This window comes from Thalia democratica, chromosome 8 (genome assembly GCF_965202585.1).
Source record: "Thalia democratica chromosome 8, ktThaDemo2.hap1.1, whole genome shotgun sequence".
NCBI lineage: Eukaryota > Metazoa > Chordata > Thaliacea > Salpida > Salpidae > Thalia > Thalia democratica.
The window spans coordinates 9,940,115-9,966,340 of record NC_139172.1 but is presented as its reverse complement, the minus strand read 5'-3'; the positions used below and the strand labels follow the sequence as shown (position 1 = coordinate 9,966,340).

General features: G+C 23.7%; 2 protein-coding genes across 2 annotated transcripts; one reads left to right on the top strand and one right to left on the bottom strand.

Moving 5' to 3' along the window:
• Window positions 1–1,180: 1,180 nt before the first annotated feature.
• On the top strand, window positions 1,181–5,871 carry LOC145842902 (uncharacterized). Its single transcript, XM_082950376.1, has 6 exons — window positions 1,181–1,222; window positions 2,656–2,729; window positions 4,510–4,599; window positions 4,662–4,831; window positions 5,144–5,355; window positions 5,665–5,871. The coding sequence occupies exons 3-6, from the start codon at window positions 4,595–4,597 to the stop codon at window positions 5,869–5,871; spliced, it is 594 nt and encodes a 197-aa protein (XP_082806502.1). The 5' UTR covers window positions 1,181–1,222; window positions 2,656–2,729; window positions 4,510–4,594.
• A 9,156-nt stretch (window positions 5,872–15,027) lies between these two features.
• On the bottom strand, window positions 15,028–25,694 carry LOC145842693 (uncharacterized). The gene is made up of 7 exons (XM_082950169.1): window positions 25,436–25,694; window positions 23,951–24,025; window positions 23,353–23,484; window positions 19,235–19,339; window positions 18,311–18,465; window positions 16,225–16,420; window positions 15,028–15,712 (listed from the first exon to the last, which is right to left on the bottom strand). Exons 1-7 carry the CDS (start codon window positions 25,493–25,495, stop codon window positions 15,701–15,703), a joined length of 735 nt encoding a protein of 244 aa, XP_082806295.1. The 5' UTR covers window positions 25,496–25,694; the 3' UTR covers window positions 15,028–15,700.
• Window positions 25,695–26,226: the final 532 nt, after the last annotated feature.

The following is a 26,226-nucleotide window of genomic DNA, read 5'->3' as shown; positions in this document are numbered from 1 at the left end:
AGTGTTAAATAAAAGTTTAAGTTTAAAAAAAGGGGTTTGGTTTTAAAATACTTTTTTAACTTGTAATTTTAGAGAATTCATGTCTAGTTTATACATTTACTTCAAATAATAGAACTTTAAAAATTAAACTTTTATTAATTGTAAAACATATGTTTACTATGAAATTATTTTAGTGATATTTATTTTTTTAACTAGGATAAAATGATAAGAGCGGAAAAATAAATTAACTTAAGCCTTACTAAAATGTAGATGCTACTTACAAATATTTTTAAACATTTTACAAATATTATATTTATACAATTTGACCATCAATATTTTTCATCATAAATTATACAAATTGAAAAGATTAAACTGTTGAAAGTTAAAAGTTAAAAATTCTACTTTCAGCAATATTAAATTTCTAATTTTTTTTAGACTAAACTGTTGAATGAACATATAAAACATACTCTAGTACTACTTGTTTTAAACAAAAGCAAATAAAATTCCTAAAATATATTAAAGGCTGCACAAAAAGATATATACAAAGCAATAATTTTGACTGTTGTTATTATAAAACATAAATTAACAATACAACAGTACGAAAAAAAATAGTCCATACGTGAAAAAATATCATAGTAAAATAGTTATTCACTTTTGAGAGTTAAACTAACTAGTGTTTATAAAAAAAAGGATAAGTATTTATGTAAGTTTTTTAAATAGCGGCTTCAAGTAGTTGTTTCTGAATTTAGTTTACAGCTAAAACTATGCAATGAACCCATTACTGACGTATATGTAAAACAATCAAATTTGTTTTTGTTATTATGCCAGTTTTGTACTTTAATAACTTATGTATATTAATATTATGTATATTAATATTAATATGTATAGTCAAAAAATATTAATTGAATATTTATGACTAAAAAACTACACAATTTATATAATATAAAACCTTTATTTTTGACTTAGTGAAGATAAAAGTTTAATGACGATCATAAAAATTTACTAGAACTTCTAGTTTTTGAAGTATAAGTAGTATATAAAATAGTATATAAGTATTATACGCATGCTCAACTCTTTTCATTTTTAAGTCATAACTATGAGAAATAAAACATATCTGAGAGTGTAAAAAAAAGACTTTCAAAAATTCAGCTGGTAGAAAAACAGTATTGTAATTTCGCCAAGTTACTAGATAAACGCAATGTCAACAAATGACCTACGTGCTTTTAATACTAATAACAGAAATGTAAGTTTAAGAAATAAAAAAACAATTGAGGTAGTAATTTTAACTTTTTAATTTAGTTTTGTTGTCAAGTTTTTTTTCAGACATAATGACGACAAATTTAACTTACTTTTATATTGACTGTTGAAAATATATTCATTTAAATCAATAATTTTAGATAATGGAAGTAGTTATCGTTTTTTTGTAGTAACTTATTTATCGAAGAAAAGCTTTCTATTTCAAAAAAAGTGCACTGTACATGTGGTAATTAGTATTAGTAAAAACTTATTTTAAACACCTTAGTTCATCAAAAACAAAATAGTTAGAGTTTATACAATATAAAATTTTCTAGACTGATTTATATAATGTTTACTAAAACTTGAGCTTTTGTTCAATTTATATTACAGTATTCGTAAAATTAAAAAATACATACTATTAAAATTTACATTTTTATATTGTTTTTATTTTTACCTTTACTATTTAGTTTAAATTTTGTTTACATCATAAGTAATTAAGAACATTAAAATAAATAAAACTAACAAAAAGTTGATTTTTACGTATTATATATAATCTAAAACCATTACTACAAATAATCTTAATCCAGTCCTAGACAAGACTTTAAACTGTACTCGTGATGTATGACTCGATAACCGAAAGATTTTTATAAACAAGATCGTTAGACCAAACTTTTTAAGCGCTTTTTTTGTCGTTAGATTAACAGTGTTTGAATATTTTTTTTAATAATAATCAAACTATCATAATAATCACAATTAACCTTAATGTAATATGTAAACAAAAGTATTTTATTTCAAGATAAAATTGCAATAATAAAGCCTGTTTTTTGAAAACAGTGTTTAATCTAAAAACTGTACACGAAAACACAACAAACGAAAACAAATAAAAACAAAAGAGTATGTTATTGTGCATAAATTAAACATTGATAAAATTTTCTTTAATAAATCAAAAAAATTGCTTCTAGGTTTGCCCTTGTGATAAAAGTAAAAGCTTGCAATTAATTTAACAATTCAAAATGCATCAATAAATCATGATATCCATACATATGCTATTGATTATTGCGAAATGGTCGTAAACATAACTCAACAAATTCTAATCTTCTTTTATGGCTTAAGTTATTGATTTGGTATTTATAATAAAAGGAAGAAAATATGTATAACTAGTTTTAAATTATTCAAAGATGTATATCGCGAGTTTAATTTTATTCCTTAACATCTTCTTTTAGATGTTCAATAATTTCGTTGAACTAAAATGTCAAATTTGCTTACAAAAGTTATTGAATGTAATAACAAATAAAACACTTTAAAAAAATGTAAACTTAATTAGTTATATTTCTTTAAAAATAAAACAAATTTGAAACCTATGATATAAAGAACATATTTGTTATTAAAATATAGTTTTGTTAAAATAAAATTAATAACTTCTTTAAAACCAAATTTCAGGCAAACAACGATCAGACAGTAGTTAACAACCAAACGACAAATTTAGCACTAATAAAACTCGGAAGAAAGCCAGAGTTAGTTTTGTTTGTAACTTATTAATTTGTTTTTATAAAAAAACAAAAATATTTTCCTTTAAATACATAAAAAATTACTTTTTAGTTATTTTCTTAAAAATAATACTCATTTAAAACATGAAGCTAATTAAATTGATAATAAAAGATGTTCAATAATCATTACATAAAAAGTTTAGTATAAAAGTTTTAATCAGAACTTTTAGAATACATATATTAAATAAGATATGGCTTGATAAGTTATTTTATTTAAACTACATCGGCGTCTTGATTTTTTGAATAAAGTAATTACAAATGCCGTATAAGACATTGAAAAAAAATACTTTAAAACTGTTTTAGTTAGAATTACACTTAACACGCGTATTAATTTCATACGTTTTTGCCGTAAAACAAAAAGAATTAAACTTTTATTACCATCATTTACTTTTCATAAAACTCATCATTATAAATAGTACGTTCTTGTTTTTACATAAACTTACTTTTAAAATCTTTAAAAAAACTTAAAACTACAATATTTACAATTTTCTTACTATCATACAAATTTTGACTTATTCTGGCCTTGTTCTTAATAGTTACGTTTTCTGTTTTAATGATTTTAAATACTTCTAAAAGTATAACTTAATTTTGATTTTTTATAAAATAATGAGAAAATTTTCAAAGTATAGTTTTTGAATAAGGTGACCCAAAAAGTATGTACTTATCTGTTAGTAGAGTTTACAACAAAGGCTTTTTTATGAGGTTTCTAATTTACTAAAAAAATTTGTTTAGTTTTTGTTTCAATTTAAAGTTATTCTTGTTTACTCATTATATTTAGCTTTAGAAAAACATGATTTTTCAAATTAAATTCATAAATGCAATTTTTTTTAATGAAATTTAGTATTTAGTTTTGGTTTACAAATGTTTAAACGAAGAGTAGTAAACTTTGCCAGGTCAGAATGAAAGTAGTTGTACTAAGAACATGACCACTTTCTATTAGAAGTTTATCTAAGTACATTAAAAACAATGGTTTATCTTTTGTTATTGCTTAAACATAAAATTCATGTTTTTGTTCATTAGTCTAAATTTATAAGTCATTTTTTGTCTCAAACATCTAGCTTTTTTTAGTATACGTGTATAAGGTATTTTAGTAGTAGTTTAGTTGTATTATTTATATTAAATTATTTATAAAGTTTACCTACAAAGATTACAGCCATCTTAACATACTTTTTTATTTTAAATCTTTTACAATTGAACCGATACTGTTCGTCTACTTCTTTTGTTTTACATACTTATAACTGTATGCTAATAAACAGTTCTTATGTTTAAAAACAAAATTTTATATCTATCATCTAGGTATTACTAGGGACAAACGAAAAGAAAAATTTGTTCATAGTTTTTTCGTCTGTTGTTTATCAATTGCTATTTTTTAAAAGAGCAATAAAAATGTTAATTAAAAAAAAATTCTTATCTACTAGAATAAAGACACATAACGTCTTTAAAAGATGAAACAGAGTACGCAATGATACACAGTATTAGTTGTAAGGTATTAGTGCTATAATGTTTAAGCGGAGTAGAATTTTTAATTATTTTTCTTACTATATTTGTGCATAATTAGTCTTTTATTTATAAATAATGAGTTATCTCAGTTATACTATTTGTTTAATACTACAATTTACTACCGTTTACTAAAAAACTAATTACAAGCTTTTTTTTTGTTAAGCTTTTATCTAGCTAAAAAGTAGACTATTTTATATAAAACAGCTTAAGTATAGTTTATAAAGGTTTTGTACTAACAATCTAATAGGAATGGAGACAAAAAGCCTCCAAAGCCCAAAACTGTACCTATCCATGGAATTTCAACTTTTGATGGTGGCTGCTTTTCATCAAAAATGAAGTTAGAATATATTTTCCTAACTAAAACTAACTTGAAGCTGACTTTTTTTTTCTTATTTGCAGAAGCATAAAGCAGTTTTTAGATCTAAAACCTCATTTGCGACCTTCGATTTGCACAGTCCTGATTGGTCTAACAATACTTTCATTTTCTATCATGGTCCTAATTTCAAGAACTTTAAATCCTTTTTGGATTTCTTATGTTGCGCTTGGTGTTGCTATCTTAGTTTTAACTGGTTTGTTTTTTTTTTTTTCGTTACTATCACTTTCAGAAATATATACCAAATCGTTCCATTTTTTTTTTTTTTAATACAGTCTGTTTAAGGTTTTCGAAACAGAAGTGACCTATTTGATTAAAAAACGTTTTATTTCATCTTTTTTTTTTGGTATTATTTTGGAAATTAAACATAATACAAATGGTTGCATATGTGTTATAAATAATTATAAGCTTATACTTCTTGTTTATTTATTTATTAGTTTATTGTGCACTGATGTATAAGCTGTGGACATAAATAAGCTGTGGTTAATTTCGCAACCGTCTTTTTTAGTTGGAGCAACTACATTAGTTTTTTGTATATTCACCGAAAAAAAACTTCTACAAACAAACAAGAAAGCAGAAATTAAAACTAAGCGACATATAAGCTGTGATAGCTCAAATTTGGATCAATGCCATATCCATCGACATAATGATTATGATTCAGAAAAAGCTTGTACCTTTAAACACACTAACTCGACATCTTCATATGTTCTGCATGCTCAAGTAATTTCTTAGCAGTTTTAGACTATTCTAAGTAACTTACATAAACATGGACATTAATAGATTTTTTTTAACTTGATAAATCTATAATGTATGAACTTTCAATAAGTATAACGTTTGTTTATGTAATAAAATATGTAATTTAAATAAATTCAAACTTATTCTATTGAAGTATGTTCTAGTTTATTAAATTATTATAATAAAAGTTAGTTTCAGTCATTCGATAAAAAAAGCACTTAGCTAACTAAAATTTCTGCATTATGACCTTCGATAAACTTAAATATTTTTCAACATTAACTCTTTTGCTAATAGGAAATCTTTACTAAGTTTAAAGATCCCCTTGTGCTTCGTACACCAACGATGATAAATTTCAAGTGTCAGTCAGAGTTTCCTTTGTTTGAGTTTGACACGAATGAAGTCGTAAAACGTCCATCGAGTTTGCCTTATACCAAGCAATACTTTATCAAAGAAACACAAAAGCTGGAATGCATAGATAGTGAATCAGATTTAGTATACTGAGAACTCATTGTTTTATGTACATGTGCTACTTTATCATAAAAAAATATTAAAAAGTATTTATCTTTTTTTTTTTATCTAGCTTATAAAGCAGTTTTTATAAAATTTTAACAATCATACAAACGATTATGCTACAATTTATTTTAAAAAAACTACAAGTATTTAAATGTACTTTAAACTGCCAATCAAGGTTGTATTTAAAAATTTTATTGTTTACAATAATTAAAAGTAGACAAAAACTTCATGTTTATTCTTTTTATCTACTTGTGCTTTTTAAAAAGTGTAGTTACAATTATTGCATTTAGAAACAATTAAAACTAAGTTAGTCTTTGAAAATTTATATTAAAAGTAGTGTCTAATATACTTTACTTCATTTTGACCTGAAAGAATTATTTAAACAATAACAGTTTTTAATTGAATTTTTTAAGATTTAACAAAACTAACTTACTTAAAAAGAAAATTGTTTATGTCGTTTGGTTAGTATTTTTTGAAGAATTTTTAACATAACTATATGGAAATTGTTTTACTATGTTTTTTTTTTTACGTTTATTGTAAAAGATTATTTGTTATGACATTATGCTGAAAATAAAAACAGTTCAACATTATAAAAACTGAACAAAACTTTTTACAACAATCTTGCATTATGAGTTGAAAATTTTCATGCTTCTATGTACTTTATAAGGTTTACAATGTAAAACTTTGTTGCGTGACCAATTTTTTTCCGCTTTCATCGTTTGTATTATCCGCACCAACTTTTGTTAAATATAATTTTATAATTTTATAAAAAAAAATTACAAAATATACTTAAATCAATGTTTCTTTTTTAGATCTGTTTAATTTACACTAGTAAATTTAGATATATTAAAAGTGTTGACGTATCGTTAGTAGTTACAAAAAAACATTAATCGTTGCTTCTTGATTATTAGAAGTTCTTTAAACATAACAAACTACAGAATTATTCAACATTTTTTTTATCTTAAAAGCTCAAATTCATTTTGCTTATTTTAAGATGTTCTAAAATAACGATGATAATAATTTATTATTGGTATGCTAAAACTGTTCACTGTCTAAAAGTTCTAGTCATTTTTTTTCTTTTTATATTTATAATTTTTTTTGATGCTTAAAACTTTTTTACGCTTTTAATATTAATAAAACTGTATTAAGTTTTCTGTTTTCTTTTTTAATAACTTTATCATAATTGTTTATAGAACCTAAAATTATCATTTAATAAAAGTCAAAGTTAACTAATTTAGCTTAGTTTGTTTAAAAATAATGTTCTTACCTAATACAACGGTCATAAAAAATGTCGTTTAATGTTTTGTAATCTGTAAATTTTTACAAGTCTGTAATTACATTTTGTAATTTTTATGGTTTTAAAGTTTTAAAATTGTATTTACATAACCTTTTAGTTTTGATTTCATACCTTGTTTTTAAACTTTGTAACTTTTTTTAACTGTTTTTATTTTGATTTACCAAAATAAAGTTAAAGGTATAATGTAAGATTTAGTTACTGAAATGTTGACGTAAAGTATTTATATTTATAGTTATTTTTATTTTTACTTTCAATATACTAATCTAAGTTAAATTTAATATTCAAATTTATATAAGTTGTAAATGCGCAATTAAACTTTTTTTTTATTGGTTTATAAAGGTGTGTTGTTTTGTTTTGATAATTTTATTACATCTTACTGATGGAGTTCGAACTTTTTCTTACTATTCTTAAAATACTTAAAATCTTTTATATTCATTCTAAATTTTTACTTTATCAAAGCAGATAAACTTAAGCTAATTTTTTTTAAACAAGCTTTGAGAAAATAAAAATATACAATAAATACTATAAATAAAAAACTATTCTTAGTTTTTTTATGAAATGTAGTATGATAAAAAACTAACATAATTTTCTCACTGGTATCTTTGAAGCATAACTTGAAGATAATTAATTTAGCATCGATAGAAAAATTTGAAGCAACTTTTTATTTGCGCTTTAAATTTTTTTACTAAACTCTTAAAAGAGTCAACTCTTTAAAATAACTTTTATGAACCAATGAAAGTTTGAAGTTTTATTAATAGTTTTTTATATAAACAGTACTTAAATATTTCAAAGAATTAATCATTTTATTTTTGTTAGTCTTAAATTCATCAAATTTGTGAAACAATAAGAAACACTTTTATTAAGAGTTACAAAAAAGAATTTTAGTATAAAAATTTATATTTAGTATACGAACTTAATTTTTTTCTACAAAAATTGATAATGCATTTAATGTATGTATCTGCAAGTAATTTTTAACTTAGAAATTTGCTAAATAAAGTATTTTATATGTAAAAAATGTTAAAAGGTTTATTAAGATATAAGCAACTCGGTGAAAAAATTAAAATATTAGGTTTAAAAAACGTATTTCATAGTCTCAAAAATTATAAAGTTATTATAAGCTTTCCTTCATATTTTTAATAAGTAGATTTTATTACAAAATTTAAAAAAAAAGGATGAAAACTTTTCTTAATACTTAATTTAATATAATTTTTAGTATTAACTTAAATATAATAAAAAAAAAAGTTTAAATCAATAAAACTTAGTTTTTTTTTGCATTTGTAGCCATTTAAACTATATTTAAGATTCGTTTAGCAGCGTAAAAAATGCTTATGGAATAACCAGTTTGAAAAAAGTTTTAATTTATTCAATCTGTACATCTTGTAAAAAAAGAAAGTTTGTGAATTCACTTAAATTGTTTTGTTTATTCTGTATACTTTTAAATGATTTTACTATAGATTTTTTAAGATAGTTTTTGAAGAATTTTTCGATTTCATATTCATATCAATTTATTTTAATCTGTGTTTACAAAAAATTTAAATATATTTTTTATAACACTAAACTTATTATTCAAGTTTTTACCCTTAGGTTATTTTCCTAAAACATACTAACCTTTGTTTTATATATTTAATTGTTTTTTACATAAAACGTCTGTTACGTCAGTTTGTCACCATCAACTGTAAATAAAAAACAAAATATTATTCCTAATCTTTGAGAACCTGCAATTGTGAATTTATTGTATTATGTTCACTTAAAAAATATTTAAACATTACTTAGTGTTACTTTCTATTTTTAAGATCGTATTTTTTTTAAATTAAACTAATTTAAGTAGAAATAAAAAGTTGTTTCTTTTCCAGATTTTAAAGTTAAATACCGTTTTACCTAGGTTGGTAATAAGTTTAATTTATTTTTATTAAAAAAAAATTAATGAAAGCTAAAAAAATATAATAAAAACAAAAAATACTAAGTTTATATTAAAATACGTTAACTACTCTTAAGACCCTAATAGTTTTGTAACTTATATTTGAAACTAAATCATAATAAAATAATGTTAATCAATAATTTTAAAGTATTCTATGTTGACAGCAGGTTATTAAAAAAGTACTTGTGCACATTTAACAGTTTATTACAGACCATCAAACTTAATCTTGTTAATATTTTGTTTATTTTTTGTTAATTAATTGCGAAAAAGTATTGGTTTAGTAGTATAAGACACGATGTCAAACTGTATCCAAGTGGTCGACTCGATAACCGAAAGTTTTTTCGTGCACCAGGACCTAGTACCAATTAAACTGAACGCTTTTTTTTTGTTCAATAAGCAACAATAGTACTAAAAGTTTTCGCTAAAAAAAACTTGATTTATAACATGTTTTTACTATAAACTTTTTTGTTTAAGTGTATGTTTACAGTAAAATATACTTTTTGCACACTACTGTGCACAGAAGCACAACTTGTAGCTTTAGTAATCTAAAGTAAAAAAAAAAACTTATATGGAATGACCAAAGGGGCATTTATACGCATTTTCAAGATAATTTATCTATATTTCAAATTTATTATATACTAAACAGATTAAAACAGATATTTAGTCAAGAAGCTAAAAATAAAAATACTAAATTTAATTGTTTTTATTTTATATTTTTATGTCTATTTTAAATCAAAAATACTACCTTACAACATTTTAAGTACAGTCTGATAACAAAAGAAAATATGTAATTTACTTTGGTATGAGAAAAATGTCTGTTAAGCTAGTAAATAGCCCTTACAAATATTTGTTATAAAAACATTACTTTTTGTTGTCAATGGTCTATTCTTGAAAATTAAACAAAAAGTATATTATACACGAACATTTTTAACTTTTTTTTTCAATATCAAAGCTCATATATTCAATTGTAAGAATTTTTTTTAATACATAAACTTGTAGGTTATAATAATATAAAACTTGAACAAACTTATTAAAGTGACAAACTTTAATAGCAATGCTATTTTACATCGTAAATTTATGTTAAAGTGTTACTCAAAATTTCTTTAAAATACTTTTTATTTTTATAAATTAAACGATTCAAATTTGAAATAAATATTTTCTAAGAATTTGGTAAGCATACAGCACCTATCCAGCCATAACTTCTGCGGATAATTAAATAGCGAAGTATTTTGACACGGTTTTAAATAGTGAACACTGAAAATTGTTCTGTCATTTCACTACGTTTTATGCTAGTTTTTTCTACAAGTAAATATAACTTTGAAATTAGAATTACTTATTTTGCTTGTAAAACAGTTTTTTTTTTTAACTTTTCATCAAGCTATTTCTTTATTAACTTTAATTTTAATTTAGAGGTTGGAGTTAAATAGAAAGTTTTATCACTTATATAATCATAATAGAGACTTAAAGCTTACTTTTTTACACACTACTTATACTTATTATAATGTCTTAAATTGTACTTATATCATAAAAAACTATTGAAAACATTGTAGTACTGCTTATGCTAAGTCAAACAATTGTACTAGGAACGATAGACTAATAAAAAGCACTAATAACAAAGCATTTAATTTATCATAAATGTAAGTTTTTATAACAGCATAAAAAAACTATTTTTGAAAAGAAATATATAGTGGCCGAGAATTTTTATTATCACAACCTTAGTCAGTTTAAACCAGGGTTTCTAAAATAGAGCGATATCATTCCTTTTAACTATAACAAACTAAATCTGTACTTTGCTTTGCAAATATTGAACAAAAAACTACAATAAAAATGGTCTTAGAGATACTTTGTAACAAGTTTGTCCTTACAGTTTTACACTATTTGAAAATTTACAACTGATTGTTTTAAACATGTAAAGCTTTTAATTTAAATTAAAGTAGTAAAATAAAATTTTGAAAACTATTTAGCTATTCTATATTTCCTTGTATTTAATATCTAATTCATTAAATATGGAGCAGGAAAATTTAGGTCTTGCCTCCAGCACAAAACGCTTTAAGCGTTTGGCTGTTAAAAAAATTTACCATAAATATAATAGGAGCTTTAGCTCTCTATCTAAAAGTAATCACACAACACAGGCCAGGGTTACAACTTGACGGAAGGTTTGCATCTTACAATAAATATTCCGAGGTTTTCCTTCCAATCTCTAAATAAATCCAATCGTTTGTTATATTTATTATAAAGGAGCATTTAGTCAAAACTCTAAAGGAATTGCAATCTTGCTAAATTTGGTTACATGACAACTCAAAATCTCAAAAAAAAAAGTTTAACAGGCCATATCTCAGAAAGTAGTATATGTTTGAAAAAAAAGCGGTTGAAGATATATTTTATAAAATTATGATAATATAAAATTTAAAAAGGTACTTAATAAAACAGAATTTCAAAAAATACTAAAAAAACTTTATCTTACATTTTAACGTTTTGAAGTAGATACATTAATATTAATGTTTTGTTTTATTTAAAAATGAATACCAAGTTACTGACTGTACAACTTATTTGTATTTTTTTCTTATTAGACAAGTTTTTAAATACATTATGAAAAAAAACTTTCTTTAGTAAAGACATGAGTTACTTAATTTTCATTAAAATTTTCTTTCTTTTTTTTATTCTTTTTATTGGTTGTCTTATATTCGTTAAGATTTAAAAATTTAGATTTAAAAGAATTTCAATTTCTTAGCTGGTAAATAATTGTTGAAAGCATGTGGTGTACGACTCGATAACCGAAAATTTTTTTCGTACACCAGGTCCTTAGACCTAACTTTTTGAGCGTTTTTAATTGTTCAATAAACAATACATATATTGGAAAACTTTTATATTACTTATTTTAATGTAGCTATTATAAAACAAAAGTTTTTAGTTAGCTAATTTTTTTTAATTAAGTAATTATTTAGCTGCTTTTTTGAAGCATAAACAGGCAATTACTATATGAGTTTTTAAATAGCTTCAACAACAACAGACTGTTATAGAAATTTTTTTGCTCATAATTAATGTGATGAAAATAAATTGCAAATCAGTGTTTGTTGAACGATAAAAAAAGCGCTTATAGAGATTAAGAACCTGGTGTACGAAATGGAATGAAAACTAAAAATTTAACATAAAATAAATCCTTTTGCAGAATATTAGTAACAAAAAATATTTTTTAAAGTTTTTTTATCAAGTTAAGTAATTTTGTAGAATTTTTTCAGCTTTATTTGAGAAAAAAAATCATTTATGCTTTTGAAACTTATCCAGTCCTTAATTAGACAACAAAATTGCTAAAATTTAATTTTTTGTAAACATATTAATCGTAATATTTTTTCTTATTTACACTCAGTTTTTCATGCATCTTCAATAACAAGCTCAGCGCAAAAGCCTAATAAAATTAGAACTACCAGATTTATTAAACATTTATTTAAAAGAGACGTTTTTAGAAACAAACTTAGCCGTGGCGATAAGTTCAACATAGTTGCAAAAAATGACAATTATACAATAGCAAACTGTAAAGGAAAGTGATTAAACGGTAAAATATATAACGGTGTATATTATAACTACATAAAAAATAAGTTTAGGTAACCAAAAAAAAAAAAATTAGCTTGCTTAAAAGGACCTCTAAATAAACTATTTAAATTTCAAATGAAAAAAGCACATATGTTACAAGCAGGTTTTTGCTACAATCATAGTTATGCTATTTGAATTATAACATTTACACACAAATAAACTATACATACAGAGATAAATAAAATAAACAAAAACTAAAAAGTTATGACGTGCTTTTGAATTTTGTCTAGGGTGTACTTTGCAAAAAAAATTCTTTTCTCCAAACTAAACTTAAAAAAAAAGTAACTATATATTTTGTTGAGCTTGAAGAATATTTTTCTAATGTGTCGATAAGATAGTACAAATTCGCTTCCCTTATTTAAAAAACCCACGTAGTTTAACGCATGTACAACGTCAGTAGCTTCAATTTATTACAACCTAAACACTAGCTAGACAATTACCATCTACTGTAGGCTGTGCTCTTTTTATCACCTCCCAACAGACTCCTAAATCAATATTTTGCGCTTTAAGTCACAAACATACTTTAAAAACTCAGTTTTATTTTTGTACATGCCGTCTCTAAAATATTTTTTATGGTCAGCGTGTCTGAAGTTCAGAACAAGCCGACATAAAACTTCTTCTCAAAAAAGGGAATCAAGTGTTTCCTTGTAAAAAATGTTTTTTCGAACGTCAATTGAAATGACTTTGAAATTATATTTGCAGCTACCAGCGTAATTACAGTGACTCTGATTATTTTTGTTTAATACCTTCTCGCTTTAATATAAGTTAAACGCACTTGAATAACTAGTTCATTTTGTATACCTATTGGTAATTTTGATACCAGATTGCATTTTTGCTATGATTTTTCACTAAGTTTTTAAGCCTACAACCAATGCTTGTTTGAACTGCTAAAAAGGGGTCGCACAGGTACGCATTCGCAACCTAAATCTAAGCGAGATCAAATGACTTTTTAATGGTAGTTTGTGTATGACATTATTGAACAAATAAATTAAAACAAGTTTAAAAACATCATAATACTACAAATGAAAACTCTAGTTTGAGTAAGAATTAAAAGTGTTTTGAATAAACAAAAGACCTCTCACTTAAGTTTTTGTGTAAAGAATTGAGACAGTTATTTTCAAACCAATTTTTTACTTGTCAAGTTATATAAGCTGTCTGGTTCTAATTTGAAAAAGCATACCATTAATCTTAAATTAATTAATGCAAACTTAAAACAAAAATTAGAAAAGGTAACTTAAGAATAAAGTAGAACAGACTGTTTTCTATTTCTTGAAATAAAAAGGGCAACTGTTGTGTAAAAACTATAAGGTACGAAATTCAGTAGGACACGCACTTTTTCCAGATGTAAAAATTATTGATGTGTCTTATTGTATTTGTGTCTTATAATTCTATTCTGATTTTTTTTTTGTTTGTTCCAAATAGTTCTACAATCTCAGGCTACGTTATTTTTTGAAAATATATACAAAGATTGATTTGTACAAAGTTTCATTCCCTTTTACCATTTTAATGCGATTTTTGCGCATTGAGAAGCTCAAAATAATTTTTTTGCAACAAAATACTTTAAAAAGTTGACTTATTTAAGAAAATGTACAATCAGTTATATAATTTGAAATGCTAAATTCTTATTTTATCGTTTAACAAATTTAACTACAAAATAATTAAAAAAAATAACTAGTAATAAATGTATTACTATTGTTTATAGAGAGTAAAAAATACTATCGACTAAATCTTAACTTGGATAAGCATGAGGCTTTGCAAAAACAAAGCCGTAATATATTGTAACAATCGAAAAAAGCAACTAAGTTTTACCAAAAGCAAACGTAGAAATATAACTGAACATTTGCAATAGGGCCTTTTATGGTATATGCTAGTTTTTATAATACTGGTTACTCGAATAATAGTTCTAACATGTTTGTTTAAAAAGAAATAAGAAATCTAAAAGGGCTACGATGTTTACAGTTTTGTTAGGGTCAAAACCAGTGTTGTTAATAAATAACCAGTGCTGAAACGACAATAGTATTTTAAGTAGACAAAGTGCACACAATAATAGATTTGTCTGTAATATTTTTCTATATATTAGTTAAATCAATTGTGCTTTATACATCTAACAATGAAAAAGTTTATAAGTAATAATACAACTAAAGTTTTATAAAAACACTTAAAGTTCACATAAATTAATCGAGGAAAAAAATAAGTTTGAGGTGATTTATAAACTTTTTAGGAATGCTTAAAAACGCTGTACGACTTTATATATGATCATTAAATTTTGTTATTGTATTTAAATGTAAGCTTTATAATACCCTTAAAATTAGTATATTTTAATCAACTTATTACTACACACTTTTAATGCTACAAAAATTCATATTACAGGCAAAAGAAAAAGAAGAAAAAAAAGAAAAAATAATTCGCAGTGATGATATTTACATAGTGATTTGAAGTGCTGAAACTGCATCTAAACATAAACTTTAGTACAAAACTCAGTTGAAGGCGTAAAAAATAAAAGCTTTTTTTTTTAAATTTAAGGTAAAACTTAAAAAGCAGCTAAAAATTGAATAACAAAAATTATTATATTTGCATGGATGTTCAGCAGATAAAATCTTTAAATGGCTGTTAGTAGTGTTAATTTATGTGAAAAAAGCTGCAACAGTCGAAACATAAAACTTAATTAGTAAACAAAACATACACAAGATTAAGCAAAAAAATATTCTTGTTCAAGGTATTTAACATGATAAAAAAATGAAAACAGTAGCTGCATAGCGCTCTAAAAATTTTAATGTTAGAAAGTACTATAAAATTTGCGAAATGATAGGTGCATTTACTTATTTCAGGTAGAGTTTCAAACCGAAAACATAAAGAAATTAAACATAGAATTTTACAGTTAACAGATGAATGTTAGTAGTCCATGTACCGTTTTGAAATTGCAAAAAAAAAATTATAAAATTAGGCAGAACTGCACTGTTGTTCACCAACTTCGTCAAAAAGTTCTTCTTGACACGAAAACTTGCAGAAAGTTATGATGCTTTCTATAAGAGATGATTACTGCTATATTAAACTTGAAAAAACTGTAAAATAATATAATGCAGAATTTTTTTACAGCTTCTCTTAACGTTTGAACAACTTCTAAAAAAAAAGTAGATAAAACGAATAGTTATGTATAAAACAAGCTTGTTAGATAACACTATATTTTTAATAATTTTATAAAAAACAATGCTACTTAAAATGTTGCTTTAAAAATATGTAAGTATCTTTATAAAACCATAGTTAAATTATTTTTTAATATTACTTATTATATAAAACTAAAAATCAAATCCATAGCACTAAGTTTTTTACGTGTTTTAATTTAAAAAGTTTTTTAGTAAATAGACCACATTTCCGAAATAAATAGTAATAAAATAGTAAAATAATTTAACTTAAAGTATTAAAAACTTAATCGATAAATACTTTTGTAATACTATAGCAATTATCATCCAGCTTTAAATGCGCAAAAACTTTCCAAAAAAAAACTCAAAAAGTTGTTTTTAAAATCGATAAAAACCTGGACTTCATTCAAGAAAGTAATGAGCAAGTACTCGCTCGTTTTGTAGCCCAACAGCGAGAGTTCGTAGTTGAAGTTTGCAACGTCTGAAGCTCTAGTGGAGTTCAGCAGACTTGATTGCTGGCTCACCAATTTCATCAGCTCGTTGATGTCTGTGATCAACTGCAGTGCGGAAGATCGACGTTGTATATTTTTCCTGGTGTTTATATTATAAATTAGATTGATGACGACTACTTAAGTGTTAACTTTTGTTTAAATTCACCTTTTTTGTCTAAAAGAAACCTGTTTTTAATCAGTTTAACTTAAAAGAATATACTGGTATTAAAGGCATAGCTAAAACTTTATAACTCAAAACAATAAGGAGGAAATAAAAATCAGGTTATAAAAAAAAGCATAACAAATAAAATAAAATAAAAATATTGACTAAAATATTTTTTAGTAAAACAACGTTTTTTAGTTAAATAAATTAATTTATATGCAAACTGCTGTGATTACTGCACTTATTGAGAAACAATAGCATAATTACAGAAGCTGTAATGTATAAGTAATATTAAAACTGATTACACAAAAAAAATCAATAAAGTTTTTTCAGAAAGCGAAATTTTTCATATACTTATACATACATATTAGTTTTCACTGTTGATATTACAAAAAATGTTATTATCAAAAAAAAAAATTATGACTACGTAAAGCTTAAACTAATAAAGCTTTGTAAATAATAAAAACTTCATATAAAAATTAGTAAACTATTGCATTAGTATTCTTAAGTATACTACTAAAAGGCGGGCAAGCGGTAATTTACGTTTTTGGTTACTTGAATATTAAACTTAGAGTTATTCATTGTTTTACAGAACTGGGCTTTATCTTTTCGAAACTAGTTTTATTCAATTTCTGCTCCAAGTTTTTCAGAAGTTAAATAAGTTTAAATGCGGCCAGTTTTGGTTAACTGTATGTTCAAAACTTACCCGAAATATTTTGGTTGGATTTAAGTGGTTTAATTTAAACTCACATAACTTTTGTAACACTTGGAGCAGAAAAGGAACAAAACTAGTTTTTAAAACAATAAATCTACTTCTAAAAAAGTCTGTAAAACATTACATCTATTTAAAACACCTTTAATAAAAAATCCTGTAGGTCATACCGTAGAAGTTTAAACTCATAATTTATCTTATCAATATATTTTAGTTAGTTTTAGAACTTTCTGACTAGAACTATCATGCATGGAAAACCAATTTTAAAACTAAGATGTTAATAAAATGCAAGTTTTTATACCAACTGTTTCTATTATTAACTGAGAAAAAAAAATCTTGAATAGAGGGTAAATTTTCCTGATTTATTAGTGTTTTACCTAGTATTTAGAAAGTATCTCAAATGATATCAAACTGAAAACTTATCTTGAAAAACAACTTCTTCAAAAAAAAGAAACTATAAAAGTAATTGGTTTACAAGAAGATTAAATGCTATAGGAACTTTCAACAAAAATTCAAAACATATTTCTATAAAATAAAGTAAATGTGATTTTTTCAATTGTAATAAAGATCAACAAACTATGACTAATGCGAATGATCGATTTATGTTGAAGATGAAAAATAATTTGAAAAGACGAGCAACTAAAAAAAATTCAAATAACATACTTAAGTTTACTAGACAATAAAACTAAAGTTTGATTTTTTCAATTTAAATCAGTAAATACCTGTTATTTTACCATTATAACTTTTGCAGTATTTAGGTGAATTACTAATATTTATGTTAAGTTTTATAACATAACAATACAATAAGTATATTTGCTAAAACATAAAGTTAATAACTTTGTCTGTAATGGAAACCAGTATAGGTAGTTTTTACGGTTATTTTTTTAATACAATTTTTAATTAAACTTTTATACTCGTTCGTTTTATTAAAATAAATGTTTTAAAACACTTTAAACTTAGGTTTTTTTTTTTTATTAATTATAAATATATTTTTACAAACTTTATAACTTTAATACTAAACTAATAACTTATAAGATTTTTTTAAAAGTTGGTTAATAGTAAACTTAAAATTTTCTTATGATAATTAATTTAAATGTTGTAAAAAAAACATGTACCTTTCATTTATTTTCAAATCCATACGACGTTTTCTGTTTATCTCTTGAGAAATTTTAATGTTCATTTTTCTCTCATAATTAGTTGTAGTTCCATAATATGGACTTCTTTTAAAACTTAGTTCTGTATAGTGTTTACATTTTTCAGGTCTGTAAATCTGCTAAATAACAAACAAATTATAAATCAAGAAAAATTAACATGCATTTATTACGGTAAACAAAGATTTGTACTGTGTACCAAAAAATCACCTTGTAAATATTTTTTAACGACCTTTAAGTTACTTTATATTTATTATTGATGTTTAAAAAAAAAAGCGAAAAAACTCTTTTTTTATACTTTTCATTTAGTTATATGTATAACTAGTTTAATATGACTTTATTAGTATATCAGAGTCTTAGATTTTTTAATTTTTATATTAGCTTAAATATTTTCCAAAGTTTCAATTGTTTTATTTAATAAAGGTTTAAAACTAATGATGCTTCATAGAAGAAAGATTATTTTTAGATAAAGACTCGAGTTTCAAAAATACATGTAGTTGATAAAAACATAAAATTGCTCAAAGTTGCATATAAAATAAAGTTGATGTTAGTTTAGTTAAATTGGGTTGATAGAAAGTTTTAGTTAATTTTTGCTTGAAGCACAATTTTTTTTTTTAGTTTTTCTTAAGATGAAAAATATACTTTGAATGTGCATTAATAAGTAGTACTAAACTTTAATCTTTATAAATATTTATATGTATAACATTTCAAATTAATCAATTTTTTATAGGATTATTTCAAACTAAAAAAAACAACATTTTCTAAACTATTTAAGTCACAATTTTCGAGTTAAGATGTGTAAATTTATAACATATCTGTAACTTGAAAAAGTTATTTTAGTTATTTAGATAAAAATAAAACAAATAAAAAAGTAAATATGATAATAACCTGTAAAACCGCTTTATTTTCACAAAAATAATCACTTTCTCTTGAAGATGTTGAACTTTGATCAGCGAAAGGGCTTTTATTTGGAAGGCAATTGTTACGATAGGACTTAAAAAAGATTTAAATGTTAAAAAGATTAAAATTAGTATATAAGAACATAAAGCACTTAGTAGATATGTAAGGTTAAATTTTGTACTTCAAACGAGAAGAGAAGCAAAAATTTTTAAATATATTTTATTCCTATTTTTTTTTTGTAATTAAAAAAAAAACTATTATGATACTAAATTTGTTATAAGTAAAAATTTCATCTATCAAAATTGAAATCAAAAATATAAAAACTAAAAACGATAAAACTAATAATATATAAACTAAAATAAAAATTTCTTTATTATCATTCATCAATCAATTCAGCTAGTCTTAGGCTAAAATTAATAAGTTTGTATATGCTTTATACATTTAAATAAATTTAAATATCTAAGGCCAAGGGGGTACAGCACTTTTTTACATATTGATCTTATTTTGAAGATCTTATACTTAGCTAGCAGTTACTTTTTACTCTTTTAAAAATTCAAATTTGTTTTTTAAATATTAAGGAACAAAGTCGGAGAACTCAATAGGTTGCTTATGGAAGGACCAAAGTAAAATAGCAAAAAAAAACTATTTGAATAAAAACTTATCTTCTTGTAAAGTTTTTAAGCCACTGTTCTGAAACTTTTTCAGTTTAATTTTGATTAAATAGTAAACATTTCTAGTGAAAAACTTTTAAATTTTGAGTAGTTTATTTTATTAAAATAAATTGATTCTTTTTTTTTTTTTTTTGGTCATGCAACTCTTCAATTTTAACTTTTTTTTAATCTTTACTTTTTTTTTCTTTTTTTGCAAGGAACATTTCTTGAAAATTCGAGGTTAATTGACCAAAAATAAAAGAAAAGATAGACCTTTGGTGGATTTTTTTTAATTCAGAGAAAATCGTCAATGAAAGAATTTTCCTGCATACGCTTGTATCAAAAAATTTTACACAACTGACCATATCTCAAAAATTAATTTCTATTCTTTTATTCTAGGGAAAGTATTTTATAGTACAGAATTATAGCTTTCATATCAGCTATCAGGTATAATTATAATTTTTGTAAAAAAAATGTTAGACACCTATAGCCATTATTATTTAGCATAATATAGCAATGTTGTTCATTTATATCAGAGCCCAGAAAATTAAAATAGAAAAAAATATTTTGTAAATGACGTTTCTTTTGTCTTTTATACTAAAATAGCTTATACTAACACAAATTCGAAGTTCTCAATACATAACTTATATGTTAAGATACTCAAAAAAAAAAAATAAAACAGCATTATTTAACAAAAACTTATATTTCTATAATCAAGTGTGCACTGAACTTAGTTTTCAGTAATCTGTTCTCCGCTTTTAAAAGGGTTGAGAACCACTAACAAAAACATATTTCAATCTGGTGTTTTCTGCTAGTGTTTTATTTAAGTTAAGTGCTTAACTAAAGTTCTAACATAAGAATAATTACCAAATAACTGTTTATATTGTTGATGAAAAAAAACTACATTATAATTTTGCAACTTATAAGATATCCGTTTTTTAATGTACATGTTGTGGTAATGAATTTTTGAAAGTTGAATAAAAATTTACATTAATAACTGGTTTTTTATACTATTTCATATTTATAGAGTTGTATTTTATTATTAAAAAAAAGTTTTATTATTGATAACTTCAATTTTTGATGTTTATCAATAAAACTATATTAAACTTCAATCTTTTTTGCAAATTAAAAAAAATAGCTTTTTAACAATTATAAATTATTATAGTTATGAAAAATGATAATTTATGAATTTTGATGTTTTTAATTTCTCCAACAATCATCATTTTTATCCATTTTTATATACGGGTGTATAGACAACTGTACTTTAGTTAAGGCCATAGCAAGGGGGAAGCCATTTTTTTTACAAGTTGATCTTATTTTATAGAGTTTCTCGAAGCTTCAAATTCTTTTTATCGTTTCCAAAAAATTTAAATTATTTTTTGAGATATGTCTAGTCAAAGTCGGGCATCATAATAGGTTCCTTATGGAAAGGGAAAACTAAAACAGCGAAAAAAGAATACTTTATTTAAAATCTATCTCCTCCTACATTTTTCAAGCAATCTTCTTCAAACGTTTTCAGTCTAATCTTTATACATTAACAAAATAACGTTACTTGGGACTTTAGTAAAATTAGTAAAAATTCTTTTTTTTTGTCATAAAACCTTTATTTTTTCAAATTATTGAAATTCATAAGTTAAGTTTTTTTCTTTTAATATAAGGAACACTTCCTGAAAATTTTGAGAAGATTGCTTGAAAAATGAAGGGGGAGATAGATTTTAGTAATTTTTAAAATGAAAAATTAATAAAAATTATAATTTAAAAAATAAAAAATTTGTGGTTCATACCTTTGTATCGGAAACATTTAAAAAAAAATCTCAAAAGTTAAATGATACTTTTGAATTCTATAAAAACTGGCTTGTAGTTTGTACTTAAATCTTTCATATAAAAGCCAAAGTTAATTTTTGTAAAAAAAAAAGTGTTTTACTCCCCCCTATGGCCTTAAGTTAATCTTAAGAATACCTGACAATTCAGAATCCAATATACAGGGTTTGTGCGCGAAATTTTTTTCATTTAGCCTGACTGGGACCAATTTAGCCTGACATTTTTTCAAAGTAAGGAAAATCCCCTTTAGAAGTCATTTTAGATATTGAGGGGTCTTAATTAGTACTATTGTAGTCTCTGACTTCAACTAGCTTTATCTCAAAAACATTTTGAGCTTTAAAAATCTGCAAAAAGCAACTCATAGCTTAGTTACAACTTAATAAAATAAGAAAATTGTGAAAAAGGTGATTGACCCCTCCTATGCCCTTAACATAACAAATTCAGTGATAAGGTTTAAAACAAGTGTTATATCTAATACTAGTGTAAAAATTTAATATATATTACTAAACACAATTGTTCAATTTAATTAAGCACTAAGTAAAAACGATATAAACAGGAGATTTTTAACAAAACGACGCGTGCATTGTCGTGTTTTATTAAAATTTAAAATGAAATGCTTGCACGAGTATTGAAATTCAAACAAACAGTTAAGTTGTTGAACTAAACTCTAACGTTTAAACTGTATTTTTTTATGAATTTTCATAATTATGACGTATATAATCTACTCATTACAAAATAACGAAGATAGAGATTCAACAAAAGGTTTTAAGCAATTATTTTTACAAATACTGACTGATTTGGTCTCTAATAACTTAATCATTATTTAGAAATAAATTCACATCTCAACCTGATATTAAAAAGATTTCTCAATTCTTTTTAATCAAAAATTTTGAAGCATTTGAACTGAGAAAAACTGAGATTCTCAAATTTTTAAATAAAAAAACTGATTTAGCCTGACGTTTTTCAACTTTTTTCAAAAAAACTGATTTAGCCTGACTTAGCCTGATTTAGCCTGACGCGCACGAACCCTGAATATATCAACATCTTATAAAATTTCAAAGGTGCTGTAGCTTAAAAAAACATTTTTAATTAAAATAAATACTAATGTCTGTCTGTTTATAACTATAGATAATGATTTATATATTTTTTTAAATATACAAATCTTAATAACTCATTATTCTCATAATTTTTATATTGGAGTTTAAATTGTCAAATTTGAAATGTTGTACTATTGTTCACAAATATCTATGATAGAGAAATGTAAAGAATTATACCTTTTGCATTTTATTGAAATTTTAAAACAAGTAAAATATAACTAATAATTACAATGCCAAAAGGGAACTACCGTATACTTAAGCATATCTTTTTTTTTTTACTTACTAGTGGCTTTTAAAATAGAAATCTAGAATACTAAAAGATATCATAAGTTTAAAATTTTTTTAAATAACTTAAAAAGAAAAGAAAACATAGCACATCACAAAAATGTTAAAATATTTCTAACTTGTTTAAAAAATGAGTATAAGAGTGTTAAGCAAAATTGCCTTTAAAGGTATTTAAATTTTAAAAACTTTGTAGAAACTAAAAACATTTTCAACAATCTCTTATGTTATTCAAATATTAATAAGAAATAAGTACCTGAAGGCCAGTATTGTAGTACTCATGGTTCTGGTACTCCTTTTCATCGCAATATGAGTTACAAGATAGTAAACTATCTGATTCCGGACTTTTATTACTAGAACTTATTGAAAATGATAAAGAATCTGGACTCTGTTATAAGTACAATGAAGTTATTTTACTAAACTGTTTGAATTGGTGACTTTTTGATAAGAGTAAAAAATTATACTTTTATATAGACAGTTTTTTAGTACATACAACAGTTAAGTTTAAAGCTATTCAACTTATCTTTAAAGTCACTAATTATACTCAAATTTTATTTATAGGGGATATTTAATAGATTAGGTGAAGGTAAAGTGGTAGTATAAACTTTGTAAATAGTGTATAAAGATCACTTTTTTCATTTACTAATAAATGTATACAAAACTTCATTTTATTGAATAAAACTAATTCTTATTTAATTTAAATTATTAAATAATTAAATACATAATATAAATAAGTTTAATGAAACTATCTGTTTATTATAAACAAATATTAAATGAAATATATTGCAAAGTTGAGTAACTATTTTATTTCCAAACTTAGCTATTAAATAAATAAGTTTTATTTTAAAACTAACGTTATCTCCAAAGGTAGTATCTTTTCTTAAGTTTTCAGAATTTAACCAACATAAGAAGTCATCATTGAACTCACTCTGAAAATTTTTCTATTTGTTTTTAATATTTAAACTTGAGTTCGGTTAAGAACAAACAGAAGTAAATCACTTTTTAAATCTTTGTCTTATTTTGTAAACTTTTAACCAAGCTACAAATTGTTTTCTACTGCTTTAAATATTCAAATCATTTTTTGAGATATAGCCAAACAAAATCGAGTAGAATAGGTTCTTTAAGGAAGGAGAAAACTAAATAGTGAATAAATAAAGATTACTAAATATATAGCTTCTCCTGGGTTTTGTGAAATAAAAACCTCAAACATTTTAAATGTTTCTTGCAATATTTAGAAGAACCTGTAGTAAGGTATTATGAAAATTTTAACAAATTGTTTGTTTTAATAAACACTAAAAACGATTTTATGTTGTAATTGTTCTTTTCAAATTAACTTACAATAAATACTTGATAGACCTCCTTTCTGAGGTCTAACAAGTATATTTGTTACTTTACTTTATTTTTTACAGGTCATCTAATTCGGATTAAGCTGTAATATTTACAATGTAGCAATAAAATTTCTTGTGTAAATCAAAAAGTCTAGAGGTATTAGTAAATAAAATTTCATTTATTCTTAGTGGATAATTTTATACAAAAAGTTATTTCATCAGTCTACCAAGAGCTTGTGGTCTAATAATCAAATTGGTATGATCAACCCTTATGTTAAACTTGAGCTTGTCTCACAACATACGAATGTCTAGGCTTCTGCTCTCCTGACTTTTGCCAATACTTTGTTGACAAAAATTTATTTATTTTATACTTTTATAAAAAAATTTGAAAACCTTGTTTTTAACAAGTTGATCTTGATATGTACTGTATACATCTAAAGTAGTTAACAGAAGTTTTACTGCTTTTAAAATTCAAAGTAACTTTCAAGATATAAGTGATCAAAGTTAATTAATTCTATAGGTTGTTTATGAAAGGCTAATAAAGACTATTTCACTAAAAAATCTTATTTTTAATAAAACACATATATATACCTACTTTAGCTTCTATTCTTTTCTCACAGTATTTATTTTTTAGAGAGCTCCGTTAAAGTGTGTTGTTAACAGTTAACACGCAGAAACATAAGTTAGTGTAAAAAATAAATAGTACTGTTTAAACTTGTTATTATTATATTAGAAATACTTAGATGATTAAATTTACTTTTTTTCTCTTTTATTATTCACAAATTAAGGCCCTCAAAACCGTTTTGTAATTAGTGCGGCCCGCAAGCAATTTTTTCTTGAAAAATTTGCCTGCCAGTGACAAAAGGCTGCAAAAGGCTGCTACTTTAATCTTAAACTAGTTTTAGCAACTTTTCAAGAAACTAATTAAAATTAAAAATTTTTAAAGGATGCTTATAAAATACTCTAAGAAGGTCACATATATTTTTGTGAAACCAACAATTCAAAACATACCCTAGATTTGACAGATTGTTTTACACTATCAATAAAAAGGTTTGGATTTGTACTTTCCATTGAAGATAAACGCTTGTTATGACATACTAGAAAATTATTATTTTCTTTTTCATGAGTAATTATCTTATCTAAAATCTTTGGATAATATTTGGAATGCTTTTTTGATGCTAGTTCATCTTTGCAGAAGTCTTTAAGTTTGATGCAAGGTACGTCTCTAAATATATTCCACCATTTTTTATCTATTTCACTATGATATTTAGAATTAAACATCTGATAAGAAAATAAAACTTAATAAGTTACAACTATATTAAAGTAAAATAGATTTTATTAGTAAACAAATCGGTACTGCAACTCTAAATCAAGAATTTAAATTGTTTATTATAATTGTGAACTATTTATGAAGCCTATATTTGGCCACAATATTGTCAAATTTGTTTGAATATTTGTTCGATAAACTATAAAAAACGTTAAACAATGTAAGGTTTAGTTATGTTATTTTTAACCAAATTTTCATTCAAGAATAAAAAAATTGTTTAAAAAAAATATTATTAAAGATTTTACATGATTTTTAAGTTCATAATATAAACTTATCTTCAACTAAAAAGTTCAAAGATCTTGCAATTTATCTTGATCTTGCTGAAAATAAAAAATTGAACTAACATATTAAATACCTTTACCAAATTCCATTAACTATATATATCTTTTCAAGTTTCAAAGAGTTATAAATCTACGGATATAAAAATCCTTAAAAAGTTGTATCTTGTATACACATTCGTCCTAAGTTAAACTGA

Excerpts from the sequence above, each read along its gene's own strand:
- LOC145842902 (XM_082950376.1), top strand. Across the intron at positions 4,832-5,143 it reads TGCTATCTTAGTTTTAACTG|TTGGAGCAACTACATTAGTT; the intron begins GTTTGTTTTTTT and ends CGTCTTTTTTAG. Across the intron at positions 5,356-5,664 it reads CATATGTTCTGCATGCTCAA|GAAATCTTTACTAAGTTTAA; the intron begins GTAATTTCTTAG and ends TTTTGCTAATAG.
- LOC145842693 (XM_082950169.1), bottom strand. The coding sequence starts at position 25,495 with ATGGAAAGTACAAATCCAAACCTTTTTATTGATAGTGTAAAACAATCT. Across the intron at positions 24,026-25,435 it reads AACAATCTGTCAAATCTAGG|AGTGAGTTCAATGATGACTT; the intron begins GTATGTTTTGAA and ends AAAAATTTTCAG. Across the intron at positions 23,485-23,950 it reads ATACTACCTTTGGAGATAAC|AGTCCAGATTCTTTATCATT; the intron begins GTTAGTTTTAAA and ends TACTTATAACAG.